The sequence below is a fragment of the Tyto alba genome, unplaced genomic scaffold (genome assembly GCF_018691265.1).
Source record: "Tyto alba isolate M040663 unplaced genomic scaffold, T.alba_DEE_v4.0 Super-Scaffold_28, whole genome shotgun sequence".
Lineage (NCBI taxonomy): Eukaryota > Metazoa > Chordata > Aves > Strigiformes > Tytonidae > Tyto > Tyto alba.
The window spans coordinates 5950444-5976509 of record NW_024881302.1 but is presented as its reverse complement, the minus strand read 5'-3'; the positions used below and the strand labels follow the sequence as shown (position 1 = coordinate 5976509).

General features: G+C 42.4%; 1 protein-coding gene across 5 annotated transcripts; it reads right to left on the bottom strand.

The window, feature by feature from the left end:
• Nucleotides 1-418: 418 nt before the first annotated feature.
• Nucleotides 419-25368, bottom strand: SNX8 (sorting nexin 8). Of its 5 annotated transcripts, none has more exons than XM_042798807.1 (12): nucleotides 25271-25368; nucleotides 24114-24195; nucleotides 16929-17119; nucleotides 13627-13744; nucleotides 10706-10827; nucleotides 10258-10338; nucleotides 9131-9291; nucleotides 8572-8704; nucleotides 7405-7473; nucleotides 6445-6594; nucleotides 5902-6051; nucleotides 419-5137 (listed from the first exon to the last, which is right to left on the bottom strand). In XM_042798807.1, the coding sequence occupies exons 2-12, from the start codon at nucleotides 24145-24147 to the stop codon at nucleotides 5024-5026; spliced, it is 1323 nt and encodes a 440-aa protein (XP_042654741.1). In that variant the 5' UTR covers nucleotides 24148-24195; nucleotides 25271-25368; the 3' UTR covers nucleotides 419-5023. The 5 variants fall into 5 exon arrangements, with proteins under 5 accessions (XP_042654741.1, XP_042654742.1, XP_042654740.1 ...); XM_042798808.1 differs by lacking the exon at nucleotides 25271-25368 and adding an exon at nucleotides 24946-25074; XM_042798806.1 differs by lacking the exon at nucleotides 24114-24195 and having other exon boundaries at nucleotides 25271-25346.
• Between the last annotated feature and the right edge of the window lie 698 nt (nucleotides 25369-26066).

Genomic DNA, 26066 nt, shown 5'->3' with positions numbered 1-26066 from the left:
AACATTAAGTGGACTGTGATGCAGCAGAATCAGTTCTCTTCTCTATGCCAGTTTCTGTAGCTCCCGATTCAGCATTACTTCCTGGGACAAGGTAAGGCTTGACGAGTACTGTGAAAGCCTTTTGAAAAGTTTAGGTAGTAATCCCTTCAGGATTCTCCAGCTGAAAGTAGTGTAAGGTTATAGGAGTTAAGAAAACAAAAGTCAGAGGTAGATGTGTGGCACTGTTCGAGCCCTGCTTTCACTCTTGCAGCTCCTGCTGTGAATTTCAACTGTTTTGAGTATTTCAGGTAAAACTATGCTAAACAAAATCAACTTTCAGCAAGTGCATGTTGCAAAGTGCCCTCACCTATGGCTGTAGGCTTTGTCCCGTGGCGGTAGCAGGAGAGCTGTTCAGCACTCGGGTCAGCCCAACTCAGCATGCTGGGCAGCAAAAGCTTAATTAAACAGTTAGAAATAACACATCACACATGTAACTTCTTACACAAGTTTTGATTTATTTTTTTAAACACTTTTACAAACACATATAACACAGATAGAATCTTGGAATGTAATATAGGATCTGTAAACATTTCCAGTCTACCAGCTGTAGTAATAGTTCTTTAATTCCTGCATTTGGATAAAGTGCTTCATATATAAGGCTATTTGAGCAAAGCAAAGATACAGGATATTCCAGGCAGGTAAAATTCACACCCTCTGAACAAGATTGTTTCTTCTTGTCTCCCTCCAGCAGTTCTGAATAATTTATACCACTCAAAAATGCCCTTCTTCATATGCTCAGTAAGCCACAGCTCAGACTTCAAGAATAAGAGTTAACACCTTAGAATCTTACTTTTTCTTTTGTGCTACACACTGAGTTATTTACGGAGTTTATGATACTCACCTCTGCTTCTGACACAGCAGCAGGGGTTTCTGGCTGTTCTAACAGAGAGAATGGCTTGAGGCAAGTAGAGGAGAGAAAATAAGCACAAGGGGACAGGTAGGTTGTAACAGGCTGTAAGACCTTACTGCACAGTAGGAAAGGGAGTGACAGGCAGCCGATACCTGTTATGTTATCTTGATTTATTTCCTGGTAGAAACTGTAAATTGTATGGTGAGAGAGCAAATTACTTTCTGTTCCTCCAGGAGTTTAGATAGGAAAAGACCAAGTGCAGCTCTGGCTTGCACTTCTATTGCTATCCCTTCTTCTGCAGTCAGTTCAATCCTTTTATGAAGATGCTTTCACCAGCACTGAATTTTAGCTCATGTCAGAGTAGTGACGTTATTGCTCCTGCTGCAGTTGTGGAGACTGACATGTTTTAAATAAGTTCTGTCCCCAGCTGGTGATCTTTGTCTTTTAGGAAACAGCACAAACAGAAGATTGTAAATTAGCCTGTTATAAATTCCAGGAATTACACCCTTGCATGATCAAAGTAGAAAAGTAAAAAGCACTGGAATGCAGCAAGGCACTGTTGAAAGCACATTACAACTTAGGAGGAGCAACTTGCAAGTAAGATGGAAGGAGAGGAAAAGAAGGATCAAAGATCAAGGTTGTATTGTAAATACAGTTTGGAAAGCCTTTCAACACATGATACTGGTCAAAAAGCCTGTATATTGCCACTTCACAGTTCAAAGCAAAGGAGAGCTCAGGAGTGACAAAAACATAGCCCTTTTGATAAAAATTTTCAGGCAAAGTTTCAGGTTCTCAGCTGTTTACTACACTGGTACCTCCAGGACAGATTTGACAGAGACACTGACAGAAATATCAGAGGCCTTTTCTACCATTAATATTTTGAACACAGGGAAGTCCCCAGGACCTCAAGCAATACACAGAAAGCTTCCATTGACAAAGGCACGTTAACTCTTTGGCGCTACATCTTACAGGAGCATCAGCTCTTGCGTAGGCAGCATGCACTCTTCAATTAGTCTTCTGTTTTTCTTAGTGTTTATTGCAATCTACCCAGCTATCAGCAACAGAACCAACTTCATTTTGTTCTTACCCTGGCGTACAGCTAGACTGTTTGCTGCAGAAGGCAGTAGCATGGAGGTAACTAGAACCATTTCCCCTACACTGGCCAGGGGAGACAGACAACCGAAGTCAGCCTGCTCAATTCCCTGCTGCATTCCTCTAAAGGAAGCTGTACTTGATGCTGCTCTCCAAGTCTGACAGATCCCTAAACAGAACAAATATAGTAAAGAAATCCCGACACACACTGAGGTAAATGTTATAGTGCTTTTTGCACACTGACCAGTCTCCCAAAAATAAGGTTTGAAAACTAAGGGTTGGATGAAATAGTGCGTGCATGTATTTAGGAATGAGACAGAAGCTTGGCAGTCCAGTATGAAATGAACTCTGAAAGTGCTATTAGCTCTTTCAGCTTTGAGATTACTAGGACTCTGTTCTCAAAATGCTAGGTGAAGAGAGTAAAATTAAAACAAGAAAACACCAACCCCAAAACCGCTCTCCTCAAAGAGGCAAGGGCTGACAATGGAGGAACAGGTGTTCTCTCAGAACAACATAATTCCAATTTCTTTATAGGTCATGTGGTCTGTGTTTATCATTCATGTCTCTGCGTTTTGACTGTAGAATTCTGGCTTTGAAGAAGAGGAAAGAAGAGTTAGTCTAAAGCCCAAATATGGTTTTGATGTTTGTTTTTTGGGGTCAGTGAAGTCAGCAATTGTAACTTTTTTCTAAATGCAAGAAGTACAAAGTTCTATTCTGGCTAATACTTTGCAAGTTCTCCTACAGAACGCAGCCCAGTCATCTACCCCAGACAGATCTTGCCCCAAAACACAGTATTTTCTCAATTTGACTGGTCACATCAGGCAAACAAGGCTAAATGAGGAAGGATGGGTACTACGATGAAGCATATGACAGGCCATAAGCAGCCAGCACCTTCTAAAGATGCTAGGAGCGATGAGCATTTAAAATATGGTAACACACTTTTCACACTTTGACCACAAACCATCCTCCTAATCAAGGCAAGGTCAAGCAGAAAAACCTTTTGTGTCATTCTTGAGATAATATCTTCTTTGTTACTGCACTGTAGAAACATTTCCTTTTCCCAGCCAGTTTGCTCCTGGCTTGTGAGCAGAATCTCTTCTGCATCACTCTGGAAATCTTCAGGAGAGAGAATCAAATCTGTCACAGCCATTTGCAGTTAATCTGTCTCACTGGACAAGGCCAATAGGTAGGAGGAAAGATTCAGAAGAGTTAACATCTGAATTGCTATAGAAAGCTCTTAATAATGCCTTTTAAGCACGGTTGTTAAACAAGACACCCTACGCACTCCTTAAGGCCCAGCACCCAAGTAATTCACCCACATAACTGCATTTTGAGGAGTGTGTGTAATGGTTATGTCAGTCTTGGGAAACTGGGCAAGTAACTTATTATCTTGCTCCTAGCTGAAGAAACTAACCCATAATTTCTACCTGGAGTAGGAAGAGCTTCATTTGCACTGAATTTTCTAAATTAAATTTAAAAAAAAAAAAAAAAAAAAAAGCTTTTGTGATTGGAGGATTTAAATATATTTCCTGCTAATGGGGAAGTTCCCCAGTGGGAAAATACTGTAATGGTTCCACTTTGACGGCAAGCGCTCATCCTTACTAATGTGCTTCCTTTTCACCCACTCAGAGATATTTTCTCTCTCTAAGAAGCCAAGTCTCAAATTCCCCTTTGGCAGCTATTTTGGCCCCAGAGAAGTTAGGTTCAGGGGAGTCTGTTCATGTGGAGTTTTGCTGCATACGTTTGCAGTTTCTTCAATTATCAGTTTCTCTGGAGGATATGCACAATTTCCCCTAAGGTAACATGACATGCAAGTTGTCCCCTCCCTATCCTTTGCCTCCTGAGGGAGAGTCATCGGAGATACAAAGAGTGAAGTATGGAGAATGTTTAGTCCCTTTATCACAATCACAAATCATTCTGAAAACCTCATTACCAAGGACCCTGCTGTTTTTAGAAAGATAGAGAACTGTCATTTAATTGTCTTCTTCACACACACACTCCAGTGCTACCCACAGCCAGAAAAAAAGAATGACAGTAACATCCTGATAAATGCTGATTTTTTGCTAATGAACTTTAGCAGCATTGTGTCCCAGCCTGCTGCTGTAACAGGATACTTCATCTGATATTAGACCAAAGAAAACACCAGCCTTCGGGTCAGCAGCTCTCCAACAGTCCTACACAGCTACTCAACAGATGGATGTCAGAACCTCCAGAAGAAAATAAACAAGCTACCTTGCAGCTGCTCTTCTCATATAGTGTGAGCGGTTTACAATTTATTCAATTATTTTCTCATTTACACCAGGCAAGCTCCTCTGAGTTCATGAACCCAGTTGTCTTTGGCCCCAAACTGAAAAATATGAGCAAGTCCCTAGGCTGCCCTGCAACCGTGAACAGAAACACACAATACAGTCTGCCCGGCCTCCCTGGGAAAATAACCATCACACAGCAGCACTAACCCCTACCCAGCCGGGTTAGTGAATCCAGCCACTTCATTAATGTAATTTGTGCTAAAGTCTAGCAGTAAGAAATCAAATCCAGACACCTACCAATGGGATGGGGGACAGCCTTCAGCCTTCCTTATGCACATATGCCCCTAACACAGGCCCTCCCAAGCCTAAAAGGCAATCCACCTCTACTACAAGCAAGTGCTCCACATACCCTGCTCATCTCAGCACTTCAGAGATGTGTGGGCATGTGTGCAGACAAACATTATCAGAGGACTGTTAGTACAAGATGCAAAGGCATCAGCAACAAGGCAGCCGGCACTGCCCTAGGTCACACCCTGACCCCGTGGGGAGTGTCTGCAGGACAACGAACATCAGCTCTGCCCCAGAGCATTTCAAAATTTATATCCGTAAGTTCTGCCCCACATCCAGTCTGTCTAAATCAGAGAGCAGCTCAAAGCAGCGGTATTAAAAAAAAAAAAAAAAAAAAAAAAAAAAAAACAAATAGCTGTTTGGAGGATTCTTTCTAACATCTGGAGGTAGAGATCCCACCCCTTCCTTGATTGCACTTCTTGCTCCACGCTAGATGCTCAGAGCATTAATTGGAGAAGAAGTTTCCCTCTGGAGGTGACAATGGTGGAGTTGGCATATTGCTAGATCCCACAAAGAGGCAGCTCAACTTCGGCTTCAATTCATTCCAAACTTTACTCATCTGTGAATGGAAGAGGAGAGAAAACAGACATGACAACGCGTTAGGTAATCATCTCACCACACTATTTTAGCAGCAGTTTCAGAGTACTCAAAAGCACAACACAGATTTGCTGAAGTACTTTGGGGACGTCCAGTGGACCCGGATTGTCCCTTTCAGACTGGTGCTGTAACGCAGCACTCTGAACGATTTCCTGAGCGTGCATGGAAGGGGGATCTCCCATACCTTGGTCAAATTCCTTCACTGACGGGAAGGAAGGGAGCTGAAGGACAGATTTTTCTAACGTAACGAATACAAGAAAGTCTGTATACAGGGAATGCTGAAAGTCATATTTAGGGGTTAACAAAAAGGAGCTCTTCAATTTTTAGAGCAAAACCAAGGAAGTTCTTCCTTGTCATATAATTTCTGCATTGCACAACAAAAAAATTATTCATCTAGCAAACACACATCATTCATTACTGAGCAGTTAGTTGTTTAATGGTTGGGTCTTCTTCAGCAACCTGTAGGTTAAAGGTCATCTGCAGATGTGAGAAGAAAAAAAAGAAAACCACAGCAACTTGCTGCAAGAAGATACAGCCTTTTAGAGGTGTTAGAGGCCAGCCTTGATCCTCACCCCAAACTGGAAAGACCTTAGGTAATTTCTTGAGAAGTTATGAGAGCGCCCAACTGGACAGATGATTAGAGGAGGAAGGCCCATGGGTGAAAACAAATACATTCAAATTCTTGTTAATATTTTGGAAAAAAGACTACAGACCAGAACAACTCACCTCTTTGTGACCCTGGATCTGGGAGTTGACAAAGGCCCCCAAAATGTGAGACGTGAGAGGCAGATAGATGTGGATGAGCTGAGTCTCCTGATGCAGGCAATACAGAGAGAAGTAATTCCGCAGCTCCATGGTGAGGATAGCATTTTCTTGCTGAAAGAAGAACAACTCAGTATAATACTCTGCCAGGAAGAGGGTGCCAAGGAGGTTCACTTGCAGCAGGAGAAAACAGCATTCCTCACCATACTAGCAATCCAAACACATACCAAAAACCTAAAAAGACAGTTCCTGGACCCATTTGATATGACAGCAACTGCACTTCCCATCATGCAAACTGTTACTTTCCACAGCTCCTGCAAATGACATATTGCCAAAGAGCTACTAATAAGTGTTGCTGAAAACAAACTCATTCTCCAGGTAGTTCAAATTACCCAGAGTACAGGTTACCCTTTCAGTCTAATGGCTTTCTGCAAATACAACCAAGCTACGTAGCGGCACCATTACAGGAGTCCAGTACAACCTTCGCTCTCCCGGCACCTGCCCTACCTCCACAATCCGAGACTCCAATTGCTCCACTGATTCTGGTTCTTTGTTCTGCACAGTGGCACTCATCATCTGCTTCTTCATCATGCTGTACTTATGCAATGCTCGCTGGTGCTTGTGCAACACCCCCTTCTCATGTCTTTCACACAGGTCCTTTAAGGGAAACGGAAAAGAACAGGTACTTAGTGGAAGCTAAGAGACAGCAAGCACGCAAGCCAAGTACATCAGGAACACAAACACATGGTCATGCTTTGTGTCACTTCTATGCTGTAGATTTTGCTGCTATGTTGTTTCTTTATTTTCAAGAGGGTCAAAAAAATGCTGGCAGCTAAGAATTCAAGAAACAAAACTGCTTGGACCCAGACCAGTAAGCTTAAGAGGCAATCTGGAGCATCACTTCTGCCAATATTCTGGATCTTATCAGGCCTCTTATCTTTTATGCCCTTCTCAATATTAAGTGCTGGCAATTAACTGTGGTAAGAGCTTGCCAGCATGCTTCTATTTCAGTCAGGCCTGGGAATGTCAGGAGAGACTGCCACGTACAGTATGTGCTTCTAAAAAAAAAGTGCCTTTGAGCAAAATATTAGTATTAACAAAAATTCTTTCATTTGTAACTGAACCCATGTCTCCATGAACAAACCAGTAGTGATCTAATTCGCTGGTTTGACTCAAAAGCAGCTAAATCTGGAAGAAAGTTAGCTGATCCACATAGTTCAAGCAGTTATATTTTTAAATGCCTTGCAGGGTTTGCTCTTTAGCAAGTTCTCATCACAAGATGAGCTGATCAGTAAGGCTACAGAGCTAGCTGTGGCCAAGAGCCACTCCCCTCCCTCTGCCAGATGCCCAGTTTGCCTCTGAACTGGCCTCCCAGACAGTTTTCCATCTAGTCGGCGTTACACCCTCCAAAGAGCATAAGCTTGCTCTAAACAACTTTCTCACTGGCAGAAGAACAGCAGAGCTCACTTTATAGGACTGGAGCAAATCCAGGAAAAGGTTCAACTTCTCCACCACATCATTCTCTTCCTGTTTACCCTAGAAAACAAGGAAAAAGTACATTTTACGTAAGCCTGGCAAGAACCAACATCACAGTTTTTCACATCCTTACACCATGCAGGCCCTCCACTGTATTCCCCAGGGCACATCAATGCTTACACAACTGCATCAAAAATCTTTCAGATGGCACTGGAGTATTTAGACTTCAGTATGCAGAACAAAGATTTGACTGGAGCAGAACAGCTTTTCCAATTGAGTGATCATTAAAACAAGAAGAGTTAGTTTCACAGTCCTGTGTGTCAGTCCTTTCTGCACTCTCTGCCTGGAATTTCTTGCTCTTGCAGATTCCTTCAATCTTTCATCTTCCCTTCTTACAAGATAACTAATCCATTAAAGCTATAAATACCTGCATGTTCCTCATAATAGTTCATGCATCAGAAGGCAGAGAGACGAGACACCAAGACAAATGTCACTTTTTTTTTTTTTTTATTTTACTAAATACTATCTTTTCTTCCTGCATCAATAGAGCTCTCTGGAGCATAAACATTGGAGAAAAAGACTTGGTCTTACTGATCTGTAAAAGCATGCTAAGTATTTTAACACAGTAAGATGGAGAAGTGAATACAAAACCATTATTTTTCCTTCCCACATTGACATGTTCTCACATTGTTCTAACAGTCATTATCACACTGTACACTTACACAGGAATAAGATGATTCTGTTTGAATGACTGTCATGTAAGTTTAAGTACATGAATATCAAAATTTGATTCAGAAATAAGTTCTTCTGGATTCTCTATGGCAGACTAATATGACAGAACACAGGACTTTTGGACAGCTCAGTACAGTAGTACAACCTAACTTGTCCAATCACCATTTGAAATTAGAAAAGAGAGCAGGCTTTTCCCTCCTTTCCCTTGCCCATTATATTCTTCCCCATTTAAACACATTCCAGGATTTTTATTCAAGCTTGAAGAAGCAGGGTGGTGTTTGAGGATGAGTTTGGACTACAGTCTCCCCCTCAATTCTTTCAGTGCCTGAGTCCACAAAGATCATGATTCAAGATGACACATAAAGGCACCCATGCACTTTCTTCATTTTACAAAAAGAAAAGAGAAAAAAAAAGTAAAGAACTCACCTGCTGCACAGCCTTATCTGCCAGTAGTGCAAATTCAACAGACAGACCCTTCAAGGCTTGTTTCAGAGTCCCCCATGTACTATTATTCAAAGCAGCCCAAGAAGGAAGCGGTGTAGTGTCTGAGCCCAAAGCACTAGGAAGAGATAAGTACTATTCAAATCTAGGAGACAAATTCCACTAAGTGGACACACTTATTTGCAGAGAGCAGTTCAGAGTTTCAAATCTAAATAGCTCACAGGGCTGAACTACTACTGCACAATCACAAATGCAGAGCTGTGTATATATACTGGAGGAAGAGACAATAAAACCAGTGCCTGAATGTCAAGGTATTTGTATTTTCTTTTCTCTTGCTCTATGGAATGCAACCTCAGTGGAAAGCATGCACTTTTATAGTAGGAAAAATTTCATTATGACCTACAGCAAGCATTGAAAAAAACATTCTCACCAGACCATTTGCAGGTAAACCTTACAACAATTCTAATTTCTAAAGCAACAGTTTTAAGTTCTGAAACAACAGTAGAAACATTCACATTAGCAAATCCTCTTCTTCCCAACCTACCTTAGCTCCTTTCCAAATATGAGAAGGTCTGAGGCATTATCAATGGCTCGAGAAGCTATCCTTTCTGCACGGTCCCGAAGCTTATAAAAGCTATTATAAATATTTCTGATGAGCTCCCTGCTGGCAGCAAACTGGGCCTGTATGTCAGCTGGAAGGAAGTCCTGAAGAAGTGCAAGTGGACAAATCAGAGGCACATTCACATATGTTAATTGTGGACATACCATATAGTTAGCAGAGAGAGGCAGGTTTCCCTCTCGTGCTCGCTCTCTCACGCCATGCTATAACAACCCCAAAGAGATTAGCTTCACAATTTAGGCATCCAAGTCAGACATCATACAAATACCCCTAATTTTTAGAGGCAGAAAGAGGTTCAAATACCAGGTGTAGACAGAGTTGGCAGAATCTGCAGTTCCACTATGCACTTAAAATGGAGCTTGTGATGTTCCAAGCTCACAGGTTCTGATCAGATGCTACCAGTAACTGCCAGCCTGGCAAAATCAAGCATGCACTGAAAATTCAGCCCTTTTCAACCAGTGTATTACTGGTAAAAGCCTGAATTAAGCTCCAGTTGCAAAACCTTCTGCTAGCATTGCAGGAACCTGAACAACAACTTGCTTTAAAATTGCTCAATGAACACAGTGAATGTATATTTAAAACTTACCATAGCACTAATCACTGGGATAAAAAGATATATGGAGAACTTATAACTAACGTCTCTGTAACAGTCCAAATTACTCTCCCACAGGGAGATGATCACAGACAGAATGAGGGCATTAATACATGGGGAAGACATCAATCTAGATACTAGCTTTTAAATTGCACAGTATGTACATCTGTTTGTTATGCAAGTACAAATAATTACTGAGAAACATGTTCTGAGCAGGATTCATTGTTTAATCTTTATCATATTCATGAACCAGCATTTAGCTAGAAATATCAGGCCCTTAAGAATGAAGTATTTATTTGATCGTTTCAGTAAAATTACAAGTTTAAAAGTCTTTCAAATTTTGGAAACAACTCTCTCCTACCTAAGGCCTCCATCACTCAACAAATGCCGTAACTGATCCACCTGGAGGAGAGAGCCATTTAAACCAGAATAATACGTTGCAAGAAATTCATATACATACCTTGGCCTGGGTAGCTAATCTGCAGGTCATAAATTCATCTCCTACTCCCTGGACCAACTCTCTTAGCTTATTCTGTACATCCTGGAGAAAATATAGAACCAAATGCGCATGGAAAAACTACATAATGCACAAGCAGTTGACAGGTCTCAGATATATTGCAATAGAAACACACAACTTAACTGATATAGCTTTACCCAAGTTAGATTTAATTTAAGGAAAAGCATGATATGCATTCCCCTAAGAACAGTTATAATTTTCAAAATACTATACTCTGTCACTGAGTGAAATTACCTTCCACTTTCCAGCTGGAAAAATACCTACTGAGAGAAAATTCTCCTCATCACAGGGAGCAACAACGTGTAGGTCAAAAGCAATTCTGAACTCTGTGCCCAGCAAAGCAGTGACAGGAAGATATGCAAACTCAAGACTATTGCTAACAAGTACTCACTGAACCACTGAACGACAGAAAGAGTTTCAAGAGCACATCTTCTGAGAAAGGGGGATGTCGAGCCACCAGGTTTATAAAACGCTTCAGTGCTCTCCTCCTAGATTCTATGAATTCTCGATCAGCTACAGGAAGAAACAATACATTTTAATTAATGCACCACACATCACAGCTGCTCAGAAAGAGAAAGATGAAAACACTCAGTCCAATAATTTCCTTGTACTTATAACCCTTGCTAAAGCACCACAGTAAAACCAAAGAATCATTACCTATAGTCTGTCAGATCCCTAAAACAGATCTTTTGGGTTGACCACCAAAATAAATATTCCTTCAAGTGGTTCTTTACATCTGACCGAAATGCAACATACATATCTGTGGTTATTTCCACAGGGTGGGTAAGTTAAGCAGGATGAACAACCAAGTCCAAGGCCTGAAGTTTCCACTTATAAACCGTGGGCATATGAAGATTCTCCTTCCACTGAATCAGCTGCGCAGCTGGTCCCCAGAAGGGATCTCGGTCTGTTTGGGACTCCTGGGGAATGCAGTACAACACTGTGCCTCTTGCCACTGCAGAGATCACTGACACTTGCAAAGAGATCATCCCACAAATAATTATGGGGGGTTTGCTCACTATTCTGAAGAGCTAGCTGCAGTATGCTGTACCCTCATCTGTCCCTCCTCCACACTTTTAAGTGTTTCGGAGCTAGAGGGAGAATAAGGGTTGTTTTTCTTTTTTTTAATTGTTTGTTCCAGAACAGTACCCGTGTTTTTTGTGAAAGCTATCAGAAAGTACTTCGGAACACCTGCACAGCAATACACAGTACATCCATCCAGAGTCCTTACTTGTCAAACTAAAAAAGGTCTGCTTGTCTTCCTGAAACAGGAAGAATTTCAATCTGGGAATACAGTAAGGCAGTAAATCAAAGTTTCTGGAGTTTTTCAGGAAATATGAAAAAATAGAATAAAATAAGACTGAAGGAAAAGAAAGCAGCATGGAACAAAATTAAAGGATTGCTTTTATCTATGACAACACTCTCACATCATGAAAGGCTATCAGTCTTTTGCCTCAGTTTTAAGCTGGGAGTTTGCTGGCTTCATGGACTCTCTCTAACAATCCTTAGTACAGTATCACCTATCCTAATGATTTTTCTGTCGTTAGGGTTGCAGATCTTGATTTTGCTTTACTCATACTTTGGCCTAGGTGGAGATTTCTGAAGTCATTTACACACTTCCTACATGATCTGCCTCAGTTTGCTGCTATCATCCAAAATGAGCAGAGCATTTCTTCAATCTTTCTTCATCTGACAGACAGATGAAAGTAGACCATCATGAAAATAAAAGTGTAACTTAGTAGAGGAGCATACCAAGTATAGAAAGCACATAAGCTTTGCCCACCCTGTTCTGGGTCTAGGGAGGTTGCAAGGTCTATACTAATCCATCAAATCCTGTGTCCTGCAATTCCATCTGTCAGTCCATTAACCTACTCAGAAACAAGAACTACCCATTCCATTTCCTTTTTCCTGTTTGTAGTTTCTATTAAGACCACTTACACAGCTTTCCTATATGCAGAGTTACAGAACTAAAGGCAATCATCACTGTCTGCCTTAATGCAGTTTGGACAGTGCTAGGACTGTACTCCCACCACAGTTTGGGAACTAATCCTATCAAGTGTTTTCTTAAACATATGGTATCTGAGGGAAGAAACGGACCCATGAACGCACAGAAGTATCAACATACCAACAACACAAGGAAATAACTGTGACTGACAAATGATATATGTTGTTGCTTCTTTAAGCACCCTCTCTCCACTGAGATTAATCAGAGAAGGTCACTTTGCTTATAGGTGTTGCATGAAGTGGAAATTCTGGCTGAGAACACTCAGTTGGGACAAATTCAACAGACAGGTTTTCACAACCCCAAAAGAAAGGTCTTCTCAAGTTACATTCCATCATAAGAACACATGACCATTAAGACTTTTCAGCACTACTATTCTGCTTTGTTCCAGTTCACTACAGACCCTGCTCTGCTGCTGTTTATCAATTCCTCTTTACTGTAGCAATACATGGACTCCTTGACTGAAATCAATTATTTATTGAAACACAGTAAGCTTAGCAGCATGGGCAGGAGACAAGACAGTGAAAAGCTTGTTCTTTCACAGATGAAGTATAAAGCAAGACAGGATTTTACGCAGTTATGCAATTTGAAATAATAAAAGTTTAAAACCAGGGCCAATATTTCAGATTAGTGAAAAACATACCTGAAGGAGCTTTGATATGCTTTCAGTCTTGAAGTAATTAATTTATTTCTATTTTAACAGCTAAAATATACTTAAATGAACTGACACTGATTCCAGCCTCTGTTTTTACTTTCTGGTTATCTTAAGTGGATCAACAAGCTACTTTTTAGAATGGGGGGAGGGGGAAAAAAAAAAAAAGCGATAGCTACTTTAAGGCAGTTGGTTCACCTGCCAGAAAGACACCTTTTTCTACATACACTGAGAAAGTGTCACTAACACTGTCTGCATCATAAGGTTTCTGTGCAAGGTAATAGTACAACAGGCAGTGCTGAAGCTGCTCACTTAACACCACTGTTCACTAGTCCTTTTTAGGTGCGAGATCAGGACCCTACACTAGCACAACAAGACCAATATGCTCTTACTGGTGAAGTGATTTTGCCAATTTTACACAATCGGCTCCTCTGAAGCTTTATGCCTTTTAATACAGATTTTTAATTTTCAAATCTTTACTCTTCTCTTGCTATAGAAAAACAATAGGATTTCCACAAATCTTTTCTAAACACTTCACAAAACAACACACTACAATACACACTACAGCTGTTCAACAGTAAACATTTATATTCAGCAGTATGATCTCAATCACACTTGCACAGCAACCCCTCCAGTCAAAAGAAAGATGCAGGTTTACCTCCCAGCATCCTCTTTGGTGGAAGTGCTGGCACCATACGATATGGGAACTTCTGAAGCAGCATCTCATGGAACACCACAAAATCATTGTATCGCCTGTAGACTGAGCATTTGAATCTCTGCAATTGAAGAAGGAGGGAGAATAAATCAATACACATGCTGGACAATCAGCAACATTTCAAAATTTTTTTTTGCTATCAGCTACACTAAAAACAAGAGGGAGAAAAGAAAGAAATCACATCCAGAGACCGCAGAAACAATATATTTCTTCTCTTTAGAGGCCTTGTGGTAGGAAGGAGGGAGAAGACTCCAAAGGCAGCCACCTTTCAATTATGAATAAAGATGGCAATCTTCGAAATACAGTGTATTGGGTTTGCATGGCCAGGTTTTGATAGCAGGGAGGCTCCAGGGGTGGCTCCTGTGAGAAGCTGTCAGAAGCTTCCCCTGTGTCCAACAGAGCCAACACCAGCAGCTGCAGGATGGACCCACCGCTGGCCAAGGCCGAGCCCATCAGCGATGGTGGCAGCACCTCTGGGATAATGTATTTAAAAAGGGGGAAAAAAACCTGTGCAAATGCAGCCAGAGAGAGGAGTGAGAATGTGTGAGAGGAACCACTCCGCAGCCACCCAGGTCAGTGAGGAAGGAGGGCAGGAGGTGCTCCAGGCGCCGGAGCAGAGATCCCCCTGCAGCCCGTGGGGCAGAGCAGGGGGAGGCAGGCTGTGCCCTGCAGCCCGGGGGGGTTAACGGTGGGGCAGCTTCCACCTGCAGCCCGGGGAGGACCCCAGGCCGGAGCAGGGGGATGTGCCCCAAGGAGGCTGTGACCCCGTGGAGAGCCCACGCTGGAGCAGGCTCCTGGCAGGACCTGTGGCCCCGTGGAGAGAGGAGCCCACGCTGGAGCAGGTTTGCTGGCAGGAGCTGTGACCCGTGGGGGACCCACGCTGGAGCAGTCTGTTCCTGAGGGGCTGCGGCCCCTGGGAGGGACCCACGCTGGAGCAGTTCGTGAAGAGCTGCAGTTCGTGGGAAGGACTCACGTTGGGTAAGTTCGTAGAGGACTGTCTCCCTCTGGGAGGGACCCACGCTGGAGCAGGGGCAGAGTGCGAGGAGTCCTGCCCCTGAGGAGGGAGCAGCAGAGACAACGGGGGATGAGCTGCCCACAACCCCCATTCCCCGTCCCCCTGCGCTGCTGTGGGGAGGAGGGAGAGAAACTGGGAACAAAGCTGAGCCCAGGAAGAAGGGAGGGGGAAGTTGGGGTAAGTTGTTTTAAGATTTGGTTTTACTTCTCATCATACTACTCTGATTTGACTGGTAATAAATTAAATTAATTTTCCCCAAGTCAAGTCTGTTTTGCCCATGACAGTAATTGCTGGGTGATGTCTCCCTGTTCTTATCTCAACCCACAAGCCTTTTGTTGTATTTTCTCTCCACTGTTCAGCTGAGGAGGTGAGTGATAGAGCAGCTTTAGTGGGCACCTGGCATCCAGCCAGGATCAACCCACCACATACAGTTTTTTGAGAATAAGATTTTAAGTTAAAAACATAAGTCAGAATTCATTCACACACAAGATGAGAGAGACTACAAAATGGAGAGCAGAGTTTCCCAAGAAATTACAAATATCCCTAAATATGCCGTGGTTCCATACCATTACTCCCACAAACTCTCTGGTCTTCCAAATTACACAGAACATTCAGAAATACTGTCAACACTCTTAAAGTGCTCTAGAGAGCTCTTTTCTTGAAGTATGGCAAGTCCCTGAGCTCTAGTTCTTAGGAACTTTATCTAAATCAGTTTCAAATCCAGAGGTGGTGAAAGAGTCTTAGATCATGTTAAGTATTTGCCCAAATGACTGACGTTTTAAGTGAACCTCACAAGAGACACCTCTCACTGATGTTAGATCTATAAACAAAGATTGAAAGTTCCTTTAAAACCCTAGTCCTTCACTCTGCCATTTCTTAGATCAATATGTAGAAGAGACCAAAGAAACTGGTTTCTCATTCTAAAAGGAGTTAAGTAGCAGCTAGAACGAGACAGTTAGGAGGCAGATATCCTTTAAAAACAGTAAACAAAAATCCCACAAACACCTCGCACTATTACTACAGATTCAACTACTGGATCAGATAATAATACAAAAATACACAACACTATACTCATTCTCACTATATTTGCATTGCACATCATCCACCACTTACTGTGGCATCCTGCATTTTCAAAAATAAAGCAATGAGGCATATAACTGGAGCACAGACACAGCCCCTATGGCCTCCCTCTGGCTGCTGTGAAATCTGATGTTGATTTGTGTTGCAGATCTTAGATGAAGCTCAAGGCCGGGCTAAGCCTCTTTTTGAGGAAGTATCATTCTACAGCTACAACCGTGAGAGAGATGCAGGCAACTGGAAGGAATCAGTAATTGGTTCCTAAATTCAAAACCTAGAGAGACCACCAGGGTCACTGAGTCCTGGGCCCTGAAATCACAGGCAAATATAAACATCGAGTCCTAGAAGTCCCACAGAAGCATTCACTGTGTCTGCCCTTTCCCCCTCACAGCCTCTGACACACTTACAGACATCAATCTAAAACATCTAAAGCCCCAAGCGTCACTACAGACAAGTGACCCACAAACGTGTCTCTGAATACCTACAACAGTGACTACAACAGTTTGAGCACCACTCAATAACCGATGTTTTGGTGGCCTGGGAGATGTAAATTGCTCATGGTCTACTTTGAGGAGGACTTGAAAAAACACACAGAAGCTACAGGAGAGCTATTTCACTGACTGATATATAAATAGGAAAAGATACATCACTTACAATCTTCTCTTATACCAGGAGAGGAACGTACAGGTCAGGATTGGGGCAAGTAAACTGGAAGTGGCTTAGACTCTGCAGAAGGACTTGCAGTACCTTTTCTGTTTATAAAGGATTTCAGCTTAGCACTGCCAATACGATTACTTCATGATTTCTTCACTAGCTCAAAAGAGTTTAAAATATCCATTCGCCTACACCAATCCATTACGAAGACATTTAGTTTTCCATGTTATACATCTGCTTTTGTACAGAGCTGATGTTTCAAGCAAGTAACCTAGCACACCATCCATCAGACTTCAGTTCAAAGATGTTCCATATTGCAGAAGCCCAGGTCAAGAAAGCATAGTGCTTCTCCATTAAAAGTAATCCCATTCAGCTGGTTTACTCAAAACCAGCATCACCCAACATATCTATTAAATTAGTCAAGACTTTGCCAACAGCAACTGCACAGACATTCTTAAGAGGATACATTCTCACTAAGACCAATGCTTGTTCACATTACCTTGCTGGAAACCTCGTATTCCACATGTTTCAGAAAAAGGCCCTTCTTCTCAGGTATAAGCTCCACCTGCACACTATCCTTGCTCAATAGCTCTTGTAAGGTGTGGGAAAGCAGCAGTGGATTTCCCTGGGGCGCCTGCATTAGAAATTGTTCCGGTTCCCTCGGTTCATTTACTGGAGGCTTTGCCAAATCTAGAAGACAAAAAGGGAAAAACAGTCCAGTAGACCTATTAAGATAAAGTAAAAGGAGTAGCCTTAAAATACTCTGTTCCCTTGCTCGGTGCTCTCACGGTGGTGCAACACAACCAGAACAGTCAAGCCACTCCCCTGGGAGGCTATGCTACTTCACACACGTTCAAGACATTGGTACCTCCCTCTTCACAACACCCAGGAGGAGCACCACCAATTATACCGAGTCAGAAAGACATCTCTACTAAGCAAAAGAAGAATCACAGGCCAAATTTGTTCTGTGAATCAGCTATGAGGCCTGCATTTCCTGTCTGTCCAGCTCCCACCACAGCATGATCTGCCAAAATGAACAAAACCCTAGCTCAGCACTTTTGGATCCTGCCTAGAACAACTCATGGAAGGAAAGAAAATGTGTTATTTTACTGCGCTGCAGAAATTTAATACATTAATTTTACATGTCATTACAGAGGAAGAAGACACTTCATTTGACATAATTTTATTAAACTCTGTGACAGTTTGCTAGAGTGGGCGTGAATTACAGTAATTTACTATGTCAATATGCTTAAACTCAAGAGCAGGGAAAAAAGGTTCCTAATAAGGGCTACCAATCTGACAATTCCTCAACCAAAGTGAGCTCTGGCAAAATCTTTCAAATACAACTATTCCACTGCTTGTAGCTAAAAAACAAACAGCTTTTGACAGTGAATTCAACCACAGCTGGACAGCTTTGGACAGAGAGATTCTAACCGATTCTCAGCCACACGCAAAAGTAAAAAAAGATGGCTGATAAGAATACGGCCCTGGAGGACAAACTACATCAAAGAAGGGGCAAATGATGATGATTCAGAGTACTCTCTTATCAAATGACTGACTGCAGCCCATCATCACAACTTGACTTCATAACTACACATATTATGCAACTATAAACTAAGCTTACATTGTTTTTCAAAGCAATCCTCTTTTTCTACCCATTTCATACATAAGAAACAGGGTGAAAAATGTGGATATAACCCTGGAATCTACTCAACCCATACCCAAGTTCTGTTCTCCAGTCTAGAACAGGTGGGTCGCTTCCTCTCTGTATAGGTCTAAGAGCGATACCACAAGCAAGCTCTTTTACAAACGAGTCAAATCCACCGATGAAAAGCTATATAGAAAAGCTAGGCAGGATTAATCACTCCTGCCTTGCCATTGTACAGAAGTTACACCCCTTCTTAAATACATCTAAAATTTTGATAACACAAAAAGACAGTAACACTGTAAAAGCAAGAACCATTTCTCTAAGCTTCAATACTTAGTTCAAAAAGTTGAGAACTGTGTAAAAGATTAACTCAGGGAAGGTAAGAACTCATATCCTTACTTGAAAGCCCTGACCTCCTTTCCTCCTGATAAGGATTTCCCACCTGTCCCTTCATGTGCTCTAGGCCCTGATAAATGAGGGAAACAGGTAATCTCAGATTCCTCGGATACACAGCTTCAGAATAGACCCTTTGTTCTTTGTTCCATAAAACAGCTTAAGGAAACCAAACCAAATCCAGGACAAATGACCTTATCCCACATGTCTCATCAGGCTTCAGATTCCTGCTAACGTGACTCAGAGAAGCAAGTCTTAACACCTCTGCTTTAGTAGACTAATGTATCACCTACTAACCCCACCTACGTAGCAGCTTCTAAAATGTTCCAGCTACCTGCCAGACATCTGTGGTAAGGTACTGCAGGCTAATTCAATGTTGACATGGGATACTGCTGGATAAAGTGATAACATATCTGTATAGCCACTTCTCAGATAGATGCTGAGCTGAGACAAAAAGGAGGAAGGAAAATTCAGAATACGGATAGCAAGGCAAAATATTTTCTAGTGTAGAAAAATCCTTGCCCACCTGACTTTTCATGGGGAAGCAAGGTATAATAAACCACACTATCAAGACGAGGTGTCAAAAATACACACAAAAAGAACTATGGAAAGCACAAGACAGCCTCACTCTCCAGAGCAGCGGTTCTCTGGGTGCACACCCTTGTAATTCTTGGTTTTAATTGCTCAAGACACATCAGGGAAATGCAACATGACACAGGAGTTTTTGTTACTCCTCCAATGCACGCACACACACACACGCTTAGACAGAATTCCACAGTCCTCAGTGATGCTAAACCATTGGCTCAAGTTGCAGAGGCAGTCACAGCAAGCTAGACTCCCAAAGAGGGGCTAGCCAAAACGCAACCCACCTGCTTCCCTGAGAGCAGTGCCCATACAGCACTCCTCCTGCCTACTGATTCACTCCTTCTGCAGGCCAACTGAGAGAATGGGTTTTTTATGGCTCAAACTGTTCCCTAAACTCAGCACTGTCTTGTAAACTACTGAAATTCCCAGTGGGAAATGATAGGTATCGGGAGAAAAGATTTATAGGATGAACTATGAATCCCTCAGTATTTCATCTGTAAGTCCTGGAACCTGCAGCCAAACTGATGTTGAGAAGGACTCTCAGATTTATTACAGTGATCTGAACCCACATTACCCCACAAGACAACTACAGAGTGAAGCCCCACAGAGAGACCGAGACAAGACTCAGCATTCCTTTAACAATTCAGTCACATCACTTTTCATTTGTAATACTTCGCAAATTTTCATGCAGTTATTCTCTAAATTTGCTTTCCAAAATTCACCTACAGGAAATACCTTCTCTTTATCAGCAGTTCACACACTTGGCTTTTCATGAAGTATTTTGTAGCTGCTTTAGATCTCAATCTTGTCTAAATGTGTGAAATCATACAAATCAGACAACCGTACAAACAAGTTTGAATAATTACTGTTTAATTAATAACCTCAGCATGTTCCATAACAACAAGACAGCTACTCAGAGTGAATTTACACCCTCCAACCCTGGTCTGAGAACACAATAGGATGACTTTAGAACAGCTGTTAACCTGTTTTAGGAAACACTTATCGTGGCATTAACACTAACCCTGCAGAGCAATATATACCGAAGCTGTTCTACAGCCTATTTTTTCCTTCTACTTACTAGAGTCCATACAGGAACAGCCTAAAGAGCCCTGGCCAGGAATAGTGGATAATAGTGGGAACTCATTGGTATGAGCTCCTGTGTTCAACCAGTAAAAGGATTTACATGCATTGTAACAAAACACTTAATGCTTCCCATCACGAACTCTCTGCTGGAGAACAGCTAATTTTGAAAACATTCCCTTTGGTTTCAGCAGATCATTATCTAGTAAAGTTTATATACATAGAACAGCAAGTGAATACAGAAATGAGGTATGGAATGGTCCCCTGGAACACAAGGAAGCAGACAAAATAAAAATCAGCTTTTTTGTGCAAGCTAGCCTTTTGCTACAGCAGTTTCTCAATCTGTTGTCAATAAGATACCAGGAAGTGGCCTAGTATAACTGAAAACAATTTGATATAGAAGTTAAAAAGAATATATATATATGCATACATATGCAAACAAGCAGATGACAAGATGACAAGAAATAGAAGTTTAAAGAAGCATTCAAAGCATAGCCTAATTTTTGTATGGTTGTAAAACAACTAAGTAAACACTGCCTAACACTTTTTTTTTTTTTTTGGTAACAAGTCAGGTAGCCTTTGGACTGAAAGGAGTTGAGAAACTTACCCAGAGAATAACAAATAGAAAGCTTTGCTACACCATGCCATGGATTTCACGCTTTAGTTAGCACCCAACATTCCTTACTCCCGTTCATACAGCTAGACAGCAATCTGCCCTCCACAGAGTTACCAGTTTCCTGGATCAAAATTTCTAAAATCAGGCGTTTATGAAACCCAAAGCAGAATTTCAAGTGTCTGGCTAGCTACAGACAGGTTTTACATGTGTGCAAGCATGTATAGAATAGAAAGGCAATGCCAGGGCTGGAAGCATGAGTGGTAAATCACAATACAAATCTCCCCTCCCTATTTAAGTTCTGTTAGCCAAATTCAGAGGGGTTTTCTCCATTTTACAGATAGTTGCTACTAACTACTCTTTATTATACCAAGATGCTAATCAGCTAAATTTATTAGATACGCTTAAGCAGAAGGTGACATAGAATTACTACAATGAGAAAGCAGTCTAAAAGAAAACAAAGCCTTTGGGAAAAATAGCTAGGATTTCTTCTCCATCATCACAGGCCACAGCCGTGCGGAGCAGAAGTGATCCAACTCACAGGCAACTTAGGGGAGCACAAGAACAAACTGGTTTTGTACATAAGCACCTCAGATTTCCCCCTGGCAGGAGTGAGGGCTCCACTACAAACTCCTAGGCCAGGAACACTAAAGCAGCAATGTAAATATCATTCATCCGCATTTCCCTTTCCTTTCTGACTTCTTGTGAAAAGCCTCAGGAATTATGGAAATGCCTTTCCCCCTTATTGTGTCAAACACATTCCTCCATAATTCCAGAATTCAGTGTCCACATCAACCTCTGTAAACTGGTACAGATTTCAACTATAACTTCAAATAGATTCCCTTCCTCGTTTTTCGTTTTTTGGTGTTTGGTTTTTTTTGTTTGTTTGTTTTGTTTTGTTTTTTGGTTTGTTTGGGTTTTTTGTTTTTTGGTTTTTTTTTTAATTCTTACATAATTTGAAATCCCCTAAAAACAAAAAAAAAAAAAAAAAAAACAGAAGTCCTACCAAAAAAAAAAAAAAAAGGACAAACAAAACTTTCTTCCTATTAATGGCTTTACATATTTTTTGAGACAATTGTATGAGACTTGCTTGGTTTTTTTAAGGAATTTAAAACCATGCCATTCTTATTTAGAAAGGAACAACGCAAAGGATTCCGTCTATTTTATCTAACAAAACTAACTGATATACAGATCTATGCTCAATGTGGAAGAGAGGTCCATATTTCTTACTAGGTACGAGAAAAGTAATCATACTTAGCTTCACTCTATTTAAAGAACAGTACAACAGTGTTCTTCCTTCTCCCTCCCAACATTTCACTTGTAAATACAAGCTATCCAATGTCAAAACAAGACAAGATAAAAATCATACACATACTACCATAAAATTAGATGTTGGAAAACAGGCTCTAACATTTTGGTTTTCTCCTTAAAAAAAAACAACACAAAACAAAAACAACACAAAACAGAAACACAGCCTTCTCAGTGCATATGTCAAATATGCATCCTGCAGTAGCTGATCTGGGGTTTTAGGGTTGCTTTTTTCTTTTGGTTGGGCTTTATTTTTCCCCTTTTGTTTTTGAGGTATCGGGGTTAGTTATGGTTTTGGGAGGGTTTTTTGGTGGTTGTTTCGGGGTTTTTTCCAACCAAGTTTAAGATTGTTATTCAGCACTCGGTGCTTTTCAAGATGAAGCAGAGAAGTAACGGCACATCTCAAAAATAGGTGTGGCTATCTAAGCTTTATTTGATAATAATTAAAAAGCATTAGCATTCCTGCATTCCCCTACAGCTGTAGACCTCTAACTGCTTCTTAGAATATCACAATCACATACTACAGTAGAAAAAATTCCAACACTGAGTTATCTCCTTCCAATGTCACACAGTAAATCTGCATGACAGAACAAAGAACTAACTTTAAACCTATCACCCTGTTCTTTTAACTATCCTGTTAGATCATCAAGTGATTAATTAAGCAATTTTCCAAGTCTGGGAATACAAGGAACACATTCCATCTGCAAATCAGCCATGAAGCCACAGTCCCAAAGTGTAGCAAACACAATAAAGTGAGATAGAGCTCCACACACAGATGAAACAACAGGATTAGGGGAGAAAAGTCCATCGAGGAATGACAAAAAGTCAAATCCTCACTAGGGTAGTTTCCCAGCTCACAGTGGAAGATTGCTAAACTATCTTTTTTCATGCTCAGCTCTAACAAAGAGGTTGGAAGTATAAAAACTCACACCCAAAAGGGTAACTCAGCAAGCAATGACACATACAACTCTTCTCCAGGAAACTTTTAGAAGGGCATTTCAGCTTAACTACAAAACTGCCAAGTTTCCACCACCATCCTTCCTTACACAGATAAAGCAAATCCCATTAGAAGAAATGGCTTATCTTTTTGTTTTGCTTCTTATCTTCCCTGCACGTTTCTCACCTTCTTAATAACGCTGGGGAAAACCTTGATCTTAGCATTTAAGAATTTAAAAAATTACATGCTGCTCCACACACTAGTCTCCCAATGCTCTTTTCACACATTTTATAGTTAGAACAAGCTCATTCACATGTCAAATTCTGTTGAAAAGCAATCATCAAAGCTCCCCTCCTTTTATATCAGTTCCAGTTGTAGCTGATAAGTTTTTCTCCATCCATCGGAACCAATTCACTAAAACTTCAAGACCGCAGGGGAAATCGCAGTGGTTATGTTCCTGCTGTCTGTAACCGGTACAGCCCTCCTTATATGCTGCACAAACAGTTAAAGATTTACTACTTGAAGAAGACACCCCCCACCCTGCTAACACACCTGGATAAGCTCCCTGCAATCATTGCAAAACAGGCTCAAATGGGAGCAAATAAAACCAAAAAGGTCAATACAAGCAACTATGCAAAGATTACTTTAATGTATTGGGCACTATCCTTTTCCTTTTCTGTCTCGTGTTAAAGTACTTTTAACTCTGCAAAATAAAAGACAGCATTTGCACGTGCTGTCATAGGTGGGCATCAATGATATTACTCAGGTGACTTAGATCCTCTTAAAATATTCACTGATGAGCTGCTGACCTCCAGAAGTTACATATGGGTGTGAAACTCTCAAGATCACCGAACCCACATGGTGATGCTAGAAATAAAAGCATTCCTGCTTTCCCAGCACTATTTTTCTTTTGCTAAGATCATTAGATACCTTCTCTCAGTGCTCACAATACAATCTGTGCCAAAGAAAGCCATTTTATAAATAAGGATGAGTAGATCAGAGAGTTACAGAAGCACCATCACCAGTGCAGAAGTTAATCAGATCAAGAACACTCTACTCAGGGACAACTGTTTTCTCTATAAGGGTCCTGAAGCAGATGGTAAATCCACAGTAGACATACCTGAACAAGCTCTCTCTTTGGTACAGTAGGACATTTTTTCCACAAAGGCTGCAGTTCAATATCGCAATATCTTACACCAGTCCTGGACAGAAATATTCCAAAATAATTTATTTATAAGCATTATCCACATCAGGAGCATCACAGGCCTATCAAAAACACACTCACACTGGATCCTGAATGTAATCCAATCAAACCATTTTTCCCTGCATAAAGTTTACCCACTGGTAAACTCTACTAGTTTTTATTTCCAAAAAAAAATACTGGGCACTGAGCAGTAATTGCCAGTATAAAACCTTAGCCACTTTAAGAGAACTTAAGAGAATTCTGTTTCCCTCAGCTCAACTGCTATAAACCTAGCATGTTATTCTCTTAATTCACCCAGGGGCTCCCTCCATTCCTCATTTCACAACAAGTGCTGGCAACATTTGGCTGCAAGTTTCTCCATCCCAGATCCAGCTGCACGCTCCTCAAACCTCAGCGTTCGGAGCTGCTTCTTCCTTCTCACGCTGGATCTGCTCTTGGCTCGGGTCAGCGAGGAGGAGACGTGGCCTCCGCCCGGGACGGGCCGTGGCAGCGCCCACTGAACCGCTTCACCAACTGCCCCCGCGTGCTTCAAGGTGCCCCCGAGTCCATTTTAGCGGGCGGGGTACACGGAGACGGGGTAAAGCCCTTTCAGCACCCGCAGCGGCGCTCAGCCGCCCGACTCCCGAGAGGAAAAGTTGCGGTTCGCGGCCGGTCCCCGCGCTAACCCCGGCACGGGGGCTCCCCGGGCACCCGAGCTCCCGCCGCCCCAGCCCCGGGCCCGCCTTCCCGGCGGGGCGGGCAAACCCACCGACTCGCGGCGCCCACCGCTTCCCGTTATTCATCGCCGAGAGGCAGAAACCACCTTCGTAAGGGAAAGGGAAACCCCCCCCCCCCCAAAGACGAAACGGGCACCTCCGAGGCCCGGCCGTGGCCTGGCGGCGGGGAAGCCCCCCCTGAGGGCCGGGGCGGGGCCGAGAAGAGGAAGGCGGCGCCGTTTTACCTCAGGTTTTAGCGGGGGGGGGGGGGGAGCGGCCCCGACCCCACCCGAGGAGGAGCCCCGTCCCCCTCCCCCGAGCCAGCGGCGGGGAAGAGCCCCAGCCCGGCTCCCTGGAGCGGCCGGCGCCGCCCCGTACCTGTGCCGGTGCCGGTGCCCGCGGCCGGCTCGCCGTCCATCGCGCCAGCAGTCATGTGAGGCCGCGGCCCGCCGGCCGCCCTCCCCTTCCTCCGCAGCGCCCGCCTGTCAGCGCGGGCGGAGCGAGGCCGCCTCCCGCGGGGCCGCGGCGTGGGGCGGGAGGGGGGCCGCGGCCGGGCTGTCCTCCTCAGGGGACGTGTCGCAACAGCGTCGCTTGTGGCAGCGCTTCGGGGCGATTGTCGCCGATTAGGCAGCGCGCTTCGGGGGGGGGTGGGGGTGTCAAGGCTTTCCCACAGAAAGGGCTCAGACCCTCGGGGGGGGCAACAAGCCGGCCCCGGCTGGATCGCTCACAGCGCTTCTAAACCTCTTCAAGGTTAATAATAAATCTGTCAAACGTCTTGAAGGGTAGAAAAGGAAGTGATCGGCTCGTGGGCTCAATGCAGGCTTTATTCCGAAATCAAATTAATTTTTGTTTTGTTTTGTTTTTTTCCTGAAAACTGGAAACTATTGGTTGGTGAAAATGTGAACTACAGGCAGATATCACTGTGCGCTGCAAAAAGTAGAGAAATTGTTGGTCATGGTAGTAAGACGGTCCTTCCAGTCACGTGGCTGTACTTTGTATTTCAAGTCAGGTGAGATACTCCAAGACAATTTTGGTGTATTTCATGTCATAGCACCTTTTTCCACAGCATTTAATTTCTGCTGCCATCTAGTCAATCAATTAGGGTGTTTCCTATATCAATATTTTTGATATTTTGGATGCTTTTGGATTTTTATGGAATACTATTGATAAGTTA